Source organism: Oncorhynchus tshawytscha, linkage group LG24, assembly GCF_018296145.1.
Source record: "Oncorhynchus tshawytscha isolate Ot180627B linkage group LG24, Otsh_v2.0, whole genome shotgun sequence".
In the NCBI taxonomy this organism is placed as follows: domain Eukaryota; kingdom Metazoa; phylum Chordata; class Actinopteri; order Salmoniformes; family Salmonidae; genus Oncorhynchus; species Oncorhynchus tshawytscha.
The window spans coordinates 10,041,915-10,060,752 of NC_056452.1; the positions used below are offsets into that span (position 1 = coordinate 10,041,915).

Here is an 18,838-nt window from a genome sequence, read left to right on the forward strand (position 1 = left end):
TGACTTCATCACTACTGTTTTTGTAAGATGTGTTGACATACTGATTGCACCGAGGAGTCTATTTAAACTACTAACACACAGCTTGGACACACATGCATACCCACAAGACATGCCACCAGAGGTCTCTTCACAATCCCCAAGGCAGCAACTACTCTTCCTGGGTTCCAAACACATTAAGCTAATGGGGATCCCTAATAAATACAAATACTGACCCTTGGATGGTGTCAGAGTGACGAAAGGCTGTTTCAATTATAAACAGAAGTGACCAGCTTACAGGTCAAGAGTGTATCAGAGATATAAACAATGAAACCAAGGCATTATGGTGAATGAGAACAGGTCCTATCCAGCCTTGAGTGCGAAGCTGGTTTACAGATGGACAGAGTGAAAGGCGGACAAAAAACAAAAAAGACAAAAGGTGATACACATGAGTATACAAGAGGAGGTCATGAGTTGCATCAGGTATGTTACAAGTACTGGGTTGGACTACAAGCCTGCAAATCCACTGTGGGTTCTCAGGACCCCACAGTGAAGAACACTGACCGAACTAGCTAGCTTAAGAGAGAACTTCAAACTTGAACCCACCTCCTGTGTCAAAGTCCACGTCCTCCTCCTCCATCACGCTAACAAAATGTCCGCCATGGGGGGCAAGTGGGGGATCACTCTCCATATGAGGACTGCTCTCTCCCCTGTTGTTGGGGAACACCTCCCGGACCGTGTGCTCCGGTCGAGGGACCACCTGGGGGGCTTGTGCCTGGGGCTGGAGCTGCTGCTGTTGTTTCACGTCCTCCAGAGGGGGCTGGTGGGGCTGGTTCCTGGGCTCAGGCTCCCGGGCTGGGTAGTTGGCCGGGTACTCCCCTGGACCCGACGGACCGGATGCTGGAGGTGGCTTGCCATGGTTGTCATTTTCACGATACTGGGGGTCAGAGGTTAAAGGAAGGTCACCTCCATAGGGCTGCAGGCGGGCTTGACCCGGGAGGGCGCCATGGTCCAAGTGTGAGGGCTGGAGGAACTCTGGGATAGTGGGGGACAGAAAGTCAGGGTCGGCGATGGGTGGGTAGTCCTCGTCGGGTTCTTCTTCGAAGGTTTCGGGGTACTCTACCTCTGAGTACCCTGCAGTGGTGCTGTCATCGCCCTCCTGGCCTCTAGGAGGTGGCGTGGCGAGAGCACCACCCACAGCGGCGGGCACAACATTCTCGAAGGAGTAGCGGTTGCCGATGTGGAAGAGCCATACACCAGGTACGCCAGTATTGCCAACCCTGAGGAAAGGAAGAAAAGGAGAAGAAGCATCTTTATGCATTTCAGGAGAAGGAAACTGCATGTACTATCCATCTTGCTACGAAGTCCTTACATAAGGTCTCTGTAAAATGTGTCAAAAAAGTTGGAACACTTAAAAACCTTAAATAACAGATCCCAGCTTTATAACCTCAGATAAGCTATTCGATATACAGTTGAAGTCAGAAGTTTACATACACCTTACCCAAATTTAAACTCAGTTTTTCACAATTCCTAGTAAAAATTCCTTGTCTTAGGTCAGTTAGGATCACCACTTTATTTTAAGAATGTGAAATGTCACAATAATAGTAGAGGGAATGATTTATTTCAGCTTTTATTTATTTCACCACATTCCCAGTGGATCAGAAGTTTACATACACTCAATTAGTATTTTGTAGCATTGCCATTAAGTTGTTTAACTTGGGTCAAACGTTTCAGGTAGCCTTCCACAAGCTTACCACAATAAGTTGGGTGAATTTTGGCCCATTCCTTCTGACAGAGCTGGTGTAACTGAGTCAGGTTTGTAGGCCTCCTTGCTCACACACGCTTTTTCAGTTCTGCCAACAAATGTTCTATGTGATTGAGGTCATGGCTTTGTGATGGCCACTCCAATACCTTGACTTTGTTGTCCTTAAGCCATTTTGCCACAACTTTGGAAGTATGGTTGGGGTCATTGTCCATTTAGAAGACCCATTTGCAACCAAGCTGACTGATGACTAATGTCTTGAGATGTTGCTTCAATATATCCACATCATCTCCCCCCCTCATAATGCCATCTATTTTGTGAAGTGCACCAGTCCCTCCTGCAGCAAAGTACCCCCACAACATGATGCTGACACCCCCGTGCTTCACGGTTGGGATGGTATTTTTCGGCTTACAAGCCTCCCCCTTTTTCCTCCAAACATAACGATGGTCATTATGGCCAAACAGTTCTATTTTTGTTTCATCAGACCAGAGGACATTTTCTCCAAGAAGTACAATTTTTGTCCCCATGTGCAGTTGCAAACCGTAGTCTGGCTTTTTTATGGCGGTTTTGGAGCAGTGGCTTCTTCCTTGCTGAGCAGCATTCAGGTTATGTCAATATAGGACTCGTTTTACAGTGGATATAGATACATTTGTACCTGTTTCCTCCAGCATCTTCAAAGGTTCTTTATGTCACGCACTGACCATAGAGAACACTGACCATGTTTCTCTATGGTGTAGTAGGTCAGGGCGTGACTGGGGGGTATGTGGGGTTCTAGTCTATTATTTCTATGTTGGTGATTTGTATGATTCTCAATTTGAGGCTGCTGGTAAACGTTGTCTCTAATTGGGGATCATATTTAAGTACTGTAATTTCTGGACTATTAAGCGCACCTGAATATAAACCGCACCCACTGGATTTAAAAAAAATATGTATTTTGTACATAAATAAGCTGCACATGTCTATAAGCTGCAGTTGCCTACCGGTACATTGAAACAAATTAACTTTACACAGCCTTTAAACGAAACACGGCTTGTAACAAAAATAAATAGGCTTTTAAACGAAACACGGCTTGTAACAAAAATAAATAGGCTTTAACGAAACACGGCTTGTAACAAAAAAAATAAATAGCAGTAAACAGTAGCCTACCAAGAAAGTCATTGGTCACCATCTTCCTCCTCCTGTGCACTGAAACCACTGAAGTCATCTCCTTCGGTGTCGGAGTTGAATAGCCTCAGAATTACTTCATCCGATGTTGGATCGTTTTCATTGTCGCTCTCGTCACTTTTATCTAGGGGCAAATTCCCCGCTGAGCTCATGCTGCCCTCTTCCACACGCAGCAGTCCAGCCTTTCGAAACCCGTTGATGATAGTGGATTTTTTGACAATGCTCCACGCTGTCAGGACCCATTGGCAGACTTGACCATAAGTTGCTCTTCGCATGCGGCCCGTTTTAGTGAAGGATTTCTCCACACTTGTCATCCAAGCCTCCCACTGAACACGGAGCGCCACCTTAAATGCGATTTACACTGATGTCGAGTGGCTGCAAATACTTTGTTGTGCCCCCAGGAATCACAGCTGGAATTGAGTTTGTCCTCTTGATGGCTTCTTTCACAGAATCTGTTATGTGTGCCCTCATGCTGTCCAACACGAGCAATGCCTTGTTCTTGTGAAAGAATCCTCCCGGTCGCTTGCCGTAACACTCCGTATGCCATTCATGCATTAGGCCTTCCGTCATCCATCCTTTCTTGTTGACTTTCACAACAATGCATTTCGCCGTGTCCTTGCCATGATGAGGGTGACAAAATGACTACCGTAATCGGAATGATGGGAAGTTTGAGCACGCTCGACTTACGTCACATTATGTGACAGTGCTCAGTTTTTTGGCGGCATGATTCTTGTGAAAGCGGGAAAAATCCATAAATTAGCCACGTCATTGCATAAGCCGTGAGGTTCAAAGCGTGGGAAAAAAGTAGCGGCTTATAGTCCGGAAATTACGGTAGTTATTGTTCCCACCTGTGTTTGTGGGATATTATTTTGTGTTTTGTGCACCACGTAGTCACGTTTCGTTGTTTCTTTGTTGTTTTGTTGTGCGGTTCACTTACTTAAATAAAAAAGATGTAAAACCCAGATCACGCTGCATGTTGGGCCGAGTATGCTTCCAAGACAATTGTGAGAGAATATCCCACCACAACAGGTCCAAGCAGCGTGCTCAGGTGGATAAGGTATCCTAGACTTGGGAGGAGATATTGGATGGGAAGGGATCCTGGACTTGGGAGGAAATCCTGGCAGGACAGGATCGCCTTCTTTGGCGGCAGACACAAGGAGAGAAGGGAGGACAGCGACAGCGCCAGGGTTCATGGCCACATGGAAAGCCAAAGAAACAGCGCAATGTTTTGGGGGAGGGGCACAAGGGGTAGCCGAGGAGTGAACCAGAGCCAGTCTGGGAGAAGAGGGAGAAACTGGACAAGAGTGAACGGAGAGAGTCAGAGACCGTTAGTGAGTGGATGGAGATATTGGAGGAGAAAGAACGGAGAGAGTTGTGGAGTTGGTGGAAGATGCACGACATTTGCCCTAAAGAGCATGTTAGCAGTTTAATGCCACCTGAGTCAGCTCCCCGTACTCGTCCTGAGGAGCGTGCTATTAGTCTGGTGAAATCTGTGCCAGCTCCACGCACCTGGTCTCCAGTACACATCCACAGCCCAGTTAGTCATGTGCCAGCTCTCCACACTTGCTTTGAGGAGCGTGTCATTTGTCCGGTGCCATGTGTGCCGGCTTTACGCACCAGGTCTCCAGTGCGCCTCCACAGCCCAGTACGTCCTGTGCCAGATCCCCGCACTCGCCTTGCGAAGTGTGTCATCGTTCAGGTACAATTGATGCCGGCTATACGCACCAGGTCTCCAGTATGCCTCCACAGCCCAATATGTCCTGTGCCAGCTCCACGCACCGCGTCTCCCCAGTCCGGTACGTCCTGTACCAGCTCCTCGCACCCGCCCTGAAGTGCGTGTCACCAGTCCGGTGCCACCTGTTCCGGCTCTACGCACCAGGCCTACAGTGCGTATTCCCAGTCCAGAGCTTCCGGTGACGGTCCATAGTCCGGAACCTCCTGCGACGGTCCAGAATCCGGAACCTCCTGCAATGGTTACAGTCCGGAACCTCCTGCGACGGTCCACAGTCCGGAACCTCGGCTCGAGTATGCTTCCAACGACAATCGTGACACTTTACTGTTGTTCTGGGATTTATCACTTTTAGCACCAAAGTACGTTCATCTCTAGGAGACAGAACGCACCTCCTTCCTGAGAGGTATGACGGCTGCGTGGTCCCATGGTGTTTATACTTGCGTACTATTGTTTGTACAGATGAATGTGGTACCTTCAGGCATTTGGAAATTGCTCCCAAGGACTTGTAACCGAGACTTGTGGAGGGCTGTAATTTTTTTTCTGAGGTCTTGGCTGATTTCTTTTGATTTTCCCATGATGTCAAGCAAAGAGGCACTGAGTTTGAAGGTAGGCCTTGAAATGCACAGGTACACCTCCAATTGACTCAAATTATGTTAATTTTGTTAATTAGCCTATCAAAAGCTTCTAAAGCCATGATGTCATTTTCTGGAGTTTTCCAAGCTGTTTAAAGGCACAGTCAACTTAGTGTATGTAAACGTCTGACCCACTGTAATTGTGACACAGTGAATTATAAGTGAAATAATATGTCTGTAAACAATTGTTGGAAAAATTACTTGTGTCATGAACAAAGTAGATGTTCTAACCGACTTGCCAAAACTATAGTTTGTTTTCAAGAAATTTGTGGAGTGGTTGAAAAATGAGTTTTAATGACTACAACCTAAGTGTATGTAAACTTCCGACTTCAACTGTAACTAACTCTATGTTTGGGACTTATGCCATAAGGAGTAGTGATGTCCTGTACTTACTGGTAGAGGTTCTTTAGACTCTGCTCATTGCTGGTGACGCTGTAGTAGGGTCCCTCCATCCGAGAAAATATGAAGGACACTTCTCCCCTGCTAAAGCCAACTCTAGCCGGCAGCTCAATCTCCACATTGTAGGACTCTTTAGGGCGCGTCCCAAAGAAATGCAGTCCGTCCTCGGGGTAGAGGAAGAGGGCATAGGAGTCATTCTCATCGTAGGCCACCACCGCCTGGAACGTGTTCAACTACAGAGGAGATAAGAGGGTGGAGTAAGTGCACTGTTCGCACAAAGTCCTTTTAGTTTGCAATCTTGCATTTTACCTTTACAGTTTCATTGGAAATGTTTTGCATGGCATTTACTGTTCATAGAATTTGAAGACGCTTTTATTTCAAGTGACTAGCTAACAGCAGTGTTTTTCCTAAGTACATGGAGTAGCCAGCCAGAGTTCTCTGAGCTCGGGGTGTCCGGGGTGCCATGCCCCCCTAAGTAATTTTTTGCTGAACGAGCTCTATTTTGGTGGCCTCTGGCACATTCTAATGCCTTGATTCCATCTGAAATACAAAGCTAAATTATTGAATAGTTTAAAAACTTTACCTCCCAGATTGGTAAAATGACTTGTGGTATTGAGTAGAAAGATGTGACTTTACAATTTGAAATTAATTCAGTGTATGTTTAATTGTTTTTGATATGGTCTAGGCCTAGGCCTATATGATCAGGGCTATTTTCTAAGAGAACATTTAAGGGATACAAAATGACATATTGGTTTCCTTACCCTGTAAGCAGTCAAGGTATGACAGCAATCCTGGCTTTAGTTTAGTTTCCCTGGCACTGTTCCACATGATATGATTGCTTTCTTTTAGCTTTCTTTTATTAGGCATTTTCTCAGCTATCTGCAACTGTCACTGATCTGTTTCACCTGTCCTTGTGCTTGTCACCAACCCCCTCCAGGTGTCACCCATTTCCCCCATTATCCCCTAGGTACTTATACCTGTGTTCTCCGTCTGTCTGTTCCCAGTTTGTCTTGTTTGTTCAAGTCAACCAGCATTTTGGCTCAGCTCCTGCTTTTCCCCCATCTCTCTTTTTCTCATCTTCTTGGTTTTGACCCTTGCCTGTCCTGACTCTGAGCCTGCCTGCCGTCCTGAGCCTTTGCCCCACTACTCTGGATTATTGACCCTTGCCTACCTTGACCTGTCATTTGCCTTCCCCTGTTGTTGCAATAAACATTGTTACTTCAACACAGTCTGCACTTGGGTCTTACCTGAAACCTGATAGCAACATATATGATGAAGCATGTGTTTCTGCTACACAGAAACTACTACTCCATTGTCTACACTTTCATTAAATAACTAGGTCTATATCAATCAACTATATCAATATCTTTAACAAATAGCATATAAGTATCATGGGCTTTTATAATAATTCAATATTTATTTTATCATATTTTGGACCAGAAAAAAAGCTCTCTCCACTACCAATTTTTCCTGCAGTGAGGATTCACCATCTTCATCGAATATTTTCAAAATGTAACTGCAGATAATGGCCAAAAAGAAATGGTAGACTACCAGAATACAAATTAGGGAGCCACTTGAATGGCTCTCTTACTGATGCGATTCTATGTACAAGAGGACCGTTTTCGTTAGCATGATGCTAACGGTACACAAAGTGGTTGACGCGCACCCCGCACACACATAGAGACAGGGGCATTCTCATGGAAAAAGTAGCTGGCTGTTTAGCCAACGGCCGGTGCTTATGGAAAACATTGTAACAGAATAAAAATGGGTATTTTGGACTCCCATTGACATCAATGTATGATTCACACAAAAGTTGACATTTTGTGTATAAGTCTCAAGTAAGTATTTAACCGTGTAAGCAACAAACTGTGGTAGCATTATCTGGGCAATAACAGAAGTGTTTAGAGTCCAGAATCACAAAGACACACTTCTTAAAGAGCCAACTGAAAGTGAACAGAGCTTCAATCAAACTCTGGAACAGCTCTTTCCAAGTACAGTATAGTACAGTGCACTGGATTCCATTTCTTATCCTCTGCCTATTAGTGCCCAGGGGACAGACAGTCATCTTCTAACATTTTAACACTCACTCCCCATGTTTAAACTTCACACCACTCCCCCCCCTACCCCCCACTCCAAAATGTTGACCGAATATCATTCCTGTCTTCCAACTTTTACAGGAGCGTCACCGTTTTTACAAGCCGGGGTTTCTCACCAAATGTGCCACCCCCGGAAACATTTCCCCCCATGCCCTTTATGGAGTTTTTTAAAGGCTGTCCTCTTCCCCCTCCAAGCTGGTTTTCACACCCTTTTTAAAGAGGTCCAGCACACCACTAAAAGGCTTAAAAGACCATAATTAAATGTGTAGCGGGCTTGTGAGGGGAACCGCTCTTGATGTCTTGTCTCGTGCAATTTGTTATTATTACAAGCAGTGTGGTTTTCTGAGCCGTTTAATTAAATGTGTGGGAAGTGTGGGAACACAAAAACTTCAAGAGAGCGGCTGAGTGGGGGTTACGTCTTAAACCGTTGAAGAGGAGAAGACGACTTCTCGATGGCCACACACAGTTTACAGACCTAGACTGATATAGTTTGGGAATGAGAGCAAATGGTGATAGAGGCCCATATCTCACCCAGCATGGTATTTTCAACTTTGAGGACAGAGATACCCCCCCCAACCTCTCTTATCTCTCCCTAGACCTGTATGAAATCCCCCCCCCAGCTCTAGTAATTCAAGAAGCTATCCCAGAGCAGAGCTATCACCTTCATCACCACTGTCACAGTAAAAACAACCCCCTCCTCCACCCTCATTCCCCCATTCCAGACCCCAGAGACAATCGTGCATCTGGTTCAGAGAGAGAGGGAGCGAGAATAGAGAAAGGGAGAGAGAATAGAGAGAGATGTGTGAGAGAAAGAGAGAGAAAGAAGACAGAGAAATAGTGAGAAAAGCGAGAGACAGAAAGACAAGAGACAGACAAGAGAGAAAGACCCTCAGGCTTACTAATTCCACAGCCCCCCCAACCTACCCCAACCTACCCCCGCCACAGAAAAGTTCCCTAATTACAAGACCACACTGCCTCGGAGCAGCTTTAGAAAACAAGCCCATATACAAGATTGTTTAAAGATGTTATTGTAAATTACTCTTCCCACGTGTGGCTATAGGACGAGGACAAGCATACATTTGGGGGAAGGGGGTGTTGGAATTGATGTGGAGGTAGGGGACTGGTAATGGAGACACTGTGCCGAGCCTGATGAGATGATAGCACCCAGACCCTCTCATTGTTGAGACTTGCTCCAAATCCTCAAGGTTTAGAGCAGACTTCCACCACTGCATGTTTGCTCAAGGGCTAACACTTCAACAGACCTCCAACAATCTCTACCCCCCCACACACACACACACACACACACACACACACACACACACTACCAACCCCAACTCCAGCAGGGGAGGTAGGGAGGTGGGGAGATGGACATCTGGAGCTGGGGGTGGTTGCAGAGGCTTGGATGAGCTGGAGAGGTGGTAGGCTGGAGAGCTGTGTTGTTCCAAGAGATAAAGCCATTCCAATCCCAAAGGAAAACACAGAGGGATCATCCAGAGGTTTTTCCTTTCCCCTTGAAATGTCGCTTCCCCTCCTCCGAAACGAAGTGAAACACACTGGCTGGCACACTCTCTTCTTCCCCTCCACGTTCGGTCAAGCGGAAACATAGTAAATAACCAAAAGCCAGAGGAAGAGCGTGTGCTTTTACTGTAGAGTCCAACTCCTACACACACATGTGCACGGAAAACACACATGCACAAACACACAGAAAAACACACACACAAACTTCATTAATATTGTCTATCGAAGATGTTCAAGGAGTGTATTCCTGGTCATGTCACAGCAACACTTGAACTGGAGACTACCACAAGGATCTGTTGGGTGAGTCAGTGATGACTAGGGGCCAGTCTGGGATCGGAGCACACAAACACACAGAGACACAGACACACCAGACGTCTCCCAGACCCTCTTGAGGTGGGTGTGTGTGAGAGAGGAATGGCAAAAATGCCACAAGACAGATGCCGTTGTTTGTTTGTTGCCAGGTTTTGAGGCAGCGTCCGCAGCTGCAGACGAGCAGGCTGCCAACCAGTCCATTAGGCATTTCCAATGATATGGGAACTCACACACAGACGGACAGATGGACAGACACACAGGGACGGACAGACAAGAACACACACATGCACACAGGGTTGCCAGACAGGTCTGCTAATTTTACAGCCCGCGTTCATGTTCTCTTAGACCAATGTAATAAAATGTGGGGATAGGTTGTGGTTTAGGGGGACAAATCTGGTTTTGGCACCAATACCCCCTGAACATGATCCAACAGAAACAGAACAGTAAAGGCCTCTAATCAACAAGCTGTACGGTTTTGATTCAGATTGTTTGGTTTATCTGGTGTCTGGGGGAAAGAGAGGGTGGAACTCATGTTCCCTTGCACTTAGAGACTTCAACAAGAAGGGAGGTGTTTCCAAGGAGGACTCTTGTTAAGGGCAAGAGCAGAGGCGTCCCCAGAACTAATAAATAACAAAAGACAATATTTCCAGTGTGCCTTCACAGCTGTCTGTTCCCTCTCACTGAGAGAGAAGGCGTGGGCCCTGGTCCAACAGAAAAGCCTATTCATTCAAGCGCATTAGAATCACTAGGCGACACTGAATATTATGGCTGTTCAATTCAAGTCAGTGGGACTTTCCTCATTACACACATGTGCACGCAAGCACGCACATACACAGAAATCTGAAGTCAATCCATATCAACCTGAGGGACCCCCCCCTCATAGCGAACAACCAGTCACTCTTAATACCCCAGGTTTGTTTGTAGCCTACCTGTGGGTAGTGACTGAACACACTCAGCTTTTCATGGTGGGATGGAACAAAAGCTGTTTGGCATCGCTGTACTGCCCCGGCTGGAAAGGGGACCCTTTAAAAACGTCATTATCTAAGCCCCGGCTGAAAGATAGAACGTGTACGTTTCTCCAGATTCCAAGAGTCCATGAAATAGCAGCTGAAGGGAAAATCTTGGTATTTTTCATGAAAGGTATTGCATTATTGGTGTACTGTGTCTAAGACAACACTTCAATCACAAACATTACCCTCATGCTTAGCGAACATATTAGTTAATCCAATTGACCCTTTGCTAAACCCCGCCCCCCTTCTAACCGCTGGCAAAATCCCCTCACAATGATTTCATACTGTGTTTTTAATACACAATGAAATTAAACACAAACGACCCTTTGCTAATCATGAAGTGGTGGACTGTCATTACAATTGCTTCACGGCAACCTGGTAAAATGATGTTTGTAGTGTGGATAGCCACTGAATGGCATGCAGTCAAAGCTATAACCACTTTTGGAGCTAACTAGTGCTCTCAAACCATTACCTGATGTTGACAGCAGATGGGAGTTGTATTCAAAACTGCTAACTTTGCTAGCTAATATACATTTTGAGAAAACAAGTTATATTAATTGGTTAGCTAGCTAGCGTAAGCAATGTTTGGTGGTCAATGAGACTGCAAGCTAGCTAACCAGCGAGGTAGCAAACAATGTAACAAAAGTATAATTTTAGATTTGAAAAATACTCCATCAAGACACTGCATTTCAGGAATCACAGTAGCAAGTACTACTGGTGCACTGTTCAATTATTTAGTTATTTTTTAAAGAAAAGTTTCAGTTTTGCTATAGCCCTCACGGTCTTTTATGCAATTTAAACATGAGCTTGTGAGCTTTTCCGAGGCGTCGGACCCTACAGCAGTTGCTATCCATTGGAGCGATGCAATTGGTGGCCCAAAATCCCGGGGCATGGGTTAGCGAAGGTTCAATTATAAATGGAATAGGGGAAAACTAGGTTTGTATTCTGTGAATATGTCTATCCAGGACCTTATAGATTCTAGAACAAGCAACCCTAAGAGCTATCAGTGTGATGCACAAGCCACTATAGCCTGTCTGTGTGATTTGAATCCAATACATTGAATATATTAATTTATGAAGTAAAGCCCAAGCATTATGATAATGACTGTTAGCACTAGCAGTGGCAGTCTCACACTGCTCCCCTATTAGAAAGCACAAGCCTCTCCATTGAGCAGGGGTCAAGAGTATGGTTTCTCTGGTTTCTCCCCATAGACTTATATCAAGTGTTTTTATAGTGAAAGGTAACACTCCACAGAGGCTCTACAGAGAATAAGACTACGAAACATCTGATCGGATTCTAGGATCTTGGCACAGTCAGAGTAGAGTAGATGTTATCTGATTAAACCAAGCTGCTTTCTACGTTTTTGTCCTCATAATCTCTGCAATATCTCTTTAGTAGCTAGCCAGAAATATGCACTCTTAATGATAAGTTACATGCCTAATGGAGGGTTTGAGAGACTTTCACATAACATGTTTTTCTGTGAGTAATACATGACGATACCATAGAAATATGATTACTTGAACATTGACTTGAATGGGAATATCCATTCTAGTAGTTATATTTCTATGGGTAATACACATACTATGATGACTTGATCCCTAATAGACTGTGAGTGTGGGAGAGAGATGCCCAGTCGCCCTTGGGGGTAGGAGGGGGACGAAGGGTAGAGGGATCGAGGGGCGACGAGTTGAAGTGGACGGCTGATGACCTGAATTGATGACCTCTGGCCAGTGACCAAAGGTCAAGAGGCAGTTTAGGGATGAGGGAGACCCAAATCCCTAGGGGGAGGGAGGGGGGAGGTAGTCATGTATACTTAGTAACTCCCTACAGGCTACAGACTCAGCTACAGAGAGATAGACAGGCCGATAGAAAGACAGACAAACAAAATGATAGACAGACAGACCAAAGGACTGACCGACAGACAGCCAGACGGCCAGCCAGGTGCACAGACAGACAGCTAGTCATACAGGCAGACTCACTCTATCGGATGGCCCGGTGGCACGCGTCACCTCCTCATAGGCGGCAACATTCTCCCAGGTGGCGATGACGGCATGCGTGGGTGTGAAGTGGCCGCCGGGGAAGCCCCGGTGCACCTCCTGTGCCACCCGGTTGAGAAGGGTGGGCGACTCGGTGACTCGGTAGTAGATGGCACCATTCCCCTTGCTGGTGTCGATGTCTGCCAGGAAGGGGGCGATGACGGGGAAGTCGGTGGGGAAGCCATCGTCCACGTACTGCTTCTCCATAGGCAGGTCCTGGGCTGAGATGATGCCATTGGTTGCCACCTGGAGAAGAAAGAATGGAGTGTGAGAAATAGGAATGAGTGCTGAATAGCAAATCGACCCCTAATTTAACCTGGGAGGTCACATTGAGATTGACATCTATTTTTAACAAGTGAACCCTGGCCCCTAGGCACTCCTGTAGATCTGAAACTGTTTCATGAATGGATACAATAGAGCAAAAAAATGTCATCCAGCCTATCATAGGGCGAGCTGGCGTAATTAGATAGCTTATCCAATCCTTCCCAGCTAGAGGATGCCTTAGGGGTTTGGAGTTAGGGATGAGGGGCAATTTGGAATTCAATATTTATTGCTCCAAAGGCCAAAGGGAAGAGCTCTCAAGAAGTGTGTTAGACTCAGTGATAGTACAGCTGTTGTAAGGGTTACCAGATCCTACAAAGGACTTTTTTTCACCTTGGTGTCAAAAACATGCACTTTAGCTCAGCGATTCTCAACTGGTGGGTGTCAGTAAAAATAAATAAATAATGATACTAATGTTTCTTTAAAATAAAAAAATACTCCAGTCTGAACTTAAACCTGTAACAAATTGTGTAGAAAATATAATGAACTTAAATGTTTTTATCTTTTAATCTGAACATTTTTTCTTTAATCACAGTGTTTTCAATATAGGGCAATTTGCAGCACTAGTTTTTGTTGATTTGGTGGTCTCGCAGTGAGTTTATTAACATTCTTCATCAAGAGTATGGGCAAAAATGTTGTCATATAATAGCTACAATTACTATTAATATAGCATTAAAAATAGTTTTCCCGATTGTATTTCGTCGATTCTTTTTCGCGATGCGAATAATGGGTCGCGGCTGAGACAACCTGGTTGCCGTGACAAAACCAGTTGAAAACCACTGCTAACTGATAATTGTTTTCAAAACTGACAAATATATATATATTTGAGTCGAGTTGTCTGTCTGGCGAATTGTGCCTTGATATTTCTATGCTCTGAGAAAAGTTACCATGTGTAAAATACATTTCCTCAGATAGTTTATAGAGTTGAAAACAAGATTATTCTGACATGCAGCACTAAATATTGCTTTGTGGTACTACATTTAATGTAAAATGTTAGTTTTACAACTCTTTCGCTGACCCCGAATGGATTCTAACAAGTGATCTATTGATATGAGTAAATGGGTGATTTTCCCATGGGAGTTAAACTCTGACAACCTTGAAGGGGTAGCGACTCAATGGTCACAGATTCCTAAGAGTAACTTAAAGGAAAGATTCACCCATTTTGAATGTCGTATCGTCTTCGTCTCTGAGTGATGTTTGATCGATTCCTGGGATCATTTCAGTTGTTCATGTGTATATCTGAGATATTCGCAATTTAAGTAGGCAAAAATACAGCCAGTATGACGCATTATGCAAAACGTGTCAGACCGGCTAAATGTCTGCCTGCTTAAACGGCGAATAGCCCAGATACACATAAAAACATGAAATGACCATGGGAATCGATAGAATATCGCTCAGAGACGCACAAATACGATATAACATTCAAATGGTTGAATCTTCCCTTTAATGAACTCATGTAACAGATGCAAAGAAAGCAAGTGTTTCATGATTGGTACATAGAACCAAAATACTCAATTGAATGATTAATAATAATTATTCAAATGTCCTTATATATCGGCATATTTTCCTAGTCCATCATGTCCAAAATCGACGCATTGACAATGACAAAGTCGTATTTAGAAACAGTAGGCTATGCTACGAGTAATGAGATGTTATTAATTTAATAATTTCCTTACCCTGAATTTGCCTAGTTAAACTCCATGTTCACATGCAATGTACCTCGACAGAACACCGTTTGACACGTTTTAAAATATTACTAAACGTGTTGTTTCTTAAGTGACCGTACTAGGAAATTTCTCTTGACATATTAATTATCCTGCTCATATATGTGCAATGACCAAGAACCCCAAATGTACCCCGAATGCTTAGTGTTCAAGGCAAATACTAGTCATAGTTCATACTCACGTATAGCTCATTGAACTGCGACTCATAGAAATAGAGAGGTCTCTTCAACGCGAGTACTTTGGACGTCTCGTCGTCCCCCTCCTGTAGAGTCAAATCGCCGCTCAGTGTCCCATAAGGAAATATATCTTTCCTCTGAATGGCTGTTACAAGATGAACAGTCCACGACAACTGAAGTAGAAATATCATTAATTTTCCCATCGCCATTATAAATGTTTTAAAAGCTATGCATTGATCTAACAGAGGTTGATAGGAATTCAGCGGGCGGCTCTTGCATCTAGATAAGAAGAAGCGGACGCGGCGACAGAGCGTTCTATAGGAATTTCAACCCACATAAACTTCTACGTCTGACCCAAGCTTTCCCGAAGTTAAGCGGGAGGGATTTAAAAGTTTAGGGACTGTTGATTGGTTCCACTTGTCTTGACTGGCAAGATCCTGGACACCATCTGGTTTCCATTGGGAAAAGAAAAATAGCATTTTTAAATCCACACGACCTTTTCGCAACTATTATCCACAACAATGAATGGGAACATTAGATACATCATTGACAGGATTGTCATTGTTGAACTTTAGTTATAACAATGTAATTCATATAATTATTTCACACGGCTTATAATTATAAACATTTTATATATCAGTTTTCGTGGGTTCATGTCTCTTTTTTTTTGTTCAGGGCTAGCCCATTGATGAGAGAGAGATATCATTGTATATTATCTACCTTGCTTGCTTTGACAATGTTAACATATGTTTCCCATACCAATAAAGCCCCTTGAATTGAATTGAATTGAGAGAAAGAGAGAGAGACCAGGGCCTCGTTTTGCAGTTGCGATGTCATTTAAGCATTCCCAGTGGGCACACACTGATTGAATCAACGTTATTTCCACATCATTTTTACGAAATTATGTTGAATTTACGTCTGTCTCTAGTGGGTCACGATGATCATACCAGATGCATCTTTATTTACTAGCCAACTTAAAGGACAATTCCGCCACTTTTCAACCTCATATTCATCATCTCCAGCACCAAACCAGTGTCTACATATGTGAAAACAGCGCATTTCTATGAGCTGTGGTTAAAAAGAAAGGTCCTTCTCTGTGATTATGTTTACACGCACACTAATAATTCATTATTTAACTGATTATGGCAGTAGGCCAAGTATGGCAACAGTCATGTAAACACTTTACTCTGCTTACCTTAATCAATGTAAATAAAAAGAAATTGAAGGAAGCATAAGCTGATTAAAACCACTGGTTTTCTGACCAATCTTTTGATGTATTATTACGAACTGGCAATGACTGACCCAGCAGACTCGGATCAGCTCCGCAACGTTATCTCAGTTGGAGCGAACCAATCAGGACTTGGAGACGGCTCTTCCTTGCCTCGTCTCTGCCAACCCAACCACCTGGAGCCAGCAACTCATGTGGGTGGAATACGCCCGTAAGACCCTTTCCTTCTCGGCCACTGGTCTCTCGCCCTTCAAGTATTCCTTGGGATATCAGCCCCTGCTCTCCCCTTCGCAAGAGGAAAAAGTCAGCATACCCTCTGCTCAGATGTTTTTCCGCAGATGTCGCCATACCTGGAAGAGAGCCTGGGCCGTTTTCCTGAAGACCACATCCAGGTATCAGCTCAGGCAGAGGGTATGGCTTTCCACTCGGGACCTAGCCCTCCTGATGGAGTCCTGTAAAACTTTACCCCCGTTTCATCGGCCCTTTCCCCATCTCTAAAATCCTTAGCCCCTCTGTTGTTAGTCTTCTGTTGCCCCGCACCCTCACCATACATCCAACTTTTCAATTGTCTAAGATTAAACCTCTGTCTCACAGCCCTTTGTAACCCTGTTTTTCCTAGCCTTCCCAGTTCAGACCTTTCTGCTTGTCCTGACCCTGATCCTGCCTGCAGTCCTGTACTTGCCTGTCCTCAGCCAGAGAGTTTGATTCTGTTTGAGAAAAAGGATGATGATGATGAGACAAATAATTGAGGGGCAAGTCACAAATATAATGCACTTTTATCATACTTTTCAGACATTACCTGCTTAAGGTGGGAGCATGTATTTACTCCAGCTTGGCATTCCTATGCTGTTATCCTCAACTTCCAAGTCCACCACAGGGACCTTGCTCCCTCTGTCAATCGAGGTATTAACCTGAGTGATTACAATGTCAGTTAGCCCACACTTCCATCTCAAAATCAAAACCTCTCTCTGTGTTGATATTTGTCCTTACCTGTGTGTAGGAGATACTCCATGAGTCGCCCCTGGAGAAATTCCTTCCCTCTGCCCTCGGAGAGTAAGAACTCTGTCAGGAAATGAAATATGTCAAATTGTATGCTGATGATAATGTGTTTGTAATAGTTTGTTTGTGTCCTCACATCTTTGTGGTAAGTTGTGCTGTTGTTTTTGTCCACAGAATTTCAGAGAAAGGTTCTCTTCCTCCTGACTGAAATCAGGGCAAAGATGAAGAACTGTGAGCGACGAGTCGCAAGTGCTGGAAAACCTCTCATCCAGACTTCAAAGCTGAATTGTAGCTCTAAAGATGATTTTTTTTTCAACGGGGATTCATTAACATGCATTAAGAAAGAGTTCTAAACAGTAACATCCCTTCACTGATAACTTTCTCTCTGTCCAGACTCCCTCCCACTGCCACTGTCTACTTGCGTTGAAGATGTCGTTCCCATAGCAACGATTAAAACATTCCCAAACCAGAAACCGTGGATTGATGGCAGCATTCACGTGAAACTGAAGTGAAACTGAAAGCGCTAAGCACTGCTTTTAATCAGGGCAAGGTGACCGGAAATATGACCGAATACAAACAGTGTAGCTATTCCCTCCGCAAGGCAATCAAACAAGCTAAGCGTCAGTATAGAGACAAAGTAGAATCTCAATTCAACGGCTCAGACACAAGAGGTATGTGGCAGGGTCTACAGTATTTCACGGATTACAAAAAGAAAACCAGCCCCGTCACGGACCAGGATGTCTTGCTCCCAGGCAGACTAAATAACTTTTTTGCCCGCTTTGAGGACAATACAGTGCCACTGACACGGCCTGCAACCAAAACATGCGGCCTCTCCTTCACTGCAGCCGAGGTGAGTAAAACATTTAAACGTGTTAACCCTCGCAAGGCTGCAGGCCCAGGCTGCAGGCCCAGACGGCATCCCCAGCCGCACCCTCAGAGCATGCGCAGACCAGCTGGCTGGTGTGTTTACGGACATATTCAATCAATCCCTATCCCAGTCTGTTGTTCCCACATGCTTCAAGAGGGCCACCATTGTTCCTGTTCCCAAGAAAGCTAAGGTAACTGAGCTAAACGACTACCGCCCCATAGCACTCACTTCCGTCATCATGAAGTGCTTTGAGAGACTAGTCAAGGACCATATCACCTCCACCCTACCTGACACCCTAGACCCACTCCAATTTGCTTACCGCCCAAATAGGTCCACAGACGATGCAATCTCAACCACACTGCACACTGCCCTAACCCATCTGGACAATAGGAATACCTATGTGAGAATGCTGTTCATCGACTACAGCTCGGCATTTAACACCATAGTACCCTCCAAGCTCGTCATCAAGCTCGAGACCCTGGGTCTCGACCCCGCCCTGTGCAACTGGGTACTGGACTTCCTGACGGGCCGCCCCCAGGTGGTGAGGGTAGGCAACAACATCTCCACCCCGCTGATCCTCAACACTGGGGCCCCACAAGGGTGCGTTCTGAGCCCTCTCCTGTACTCCCTGTTCACCCACGACTGCGTGGCCACACACACCTCCAACTCAATCATCAAGTTTGCGGACGACACAACAGTGGTAGGCTTGATTACCAACAACGACGAGACGGCCTACAGGGAGGAGGTGAGGACCCTCGGAGTGTGGTGTCAGGAAAATAACCTCACACTCAACGTCAACAAAACTAAGGAGATGATTGTGGACTTCAGGAAACAGCAGAGGGAACACCCCCCTATCCACATCGATGGAACAGTAGTGGAGAGGGT

The 18,838-nt window shown here is 44.9% G+C and overlaps 1 protein-coding gene across 3 annotated transcripts in view; it reads right to left on the bottom strand.

Annotated features, from left to right (window-relative positions):
- Window positions 1–15,212, bottom strand: part of nid2a (nidogen 2a (osteonidogen)) — a 99,823-nt gene extending 84,611 nt beyond the window's left edge. For all 3 annotated transcript variants that reach the window (XM_024429664.2, XM_024429663.2, XM_024429662.2), the window contains exons 1-4: window positions 14,864–15,212; window positions 12,581–12,883; window positions 5,660–5,898; window positions 583–1,256 (exon numbers count right to left, since the gene is read on the bottom strand). In XM_024429664.2, coding sequence (XP_024285432.1) covers window positions 583–1,256; window positions 5,660–5,898; window positions 12,581–12,883; window positions 14,864–15,067 — 1,420 coding nt within the window. In that variant the 5' untranslated portion in view covers window positions 15,068–15,212. The remainder of the gene's footprint in view (window positions 1–582; window positions 1,257–5,659; window positions 5,899–12,580; window positions 12,884–14,863) is intronic.
- Window positions 15,213–18,838: the final 3,626 nt, after the last annotated feature.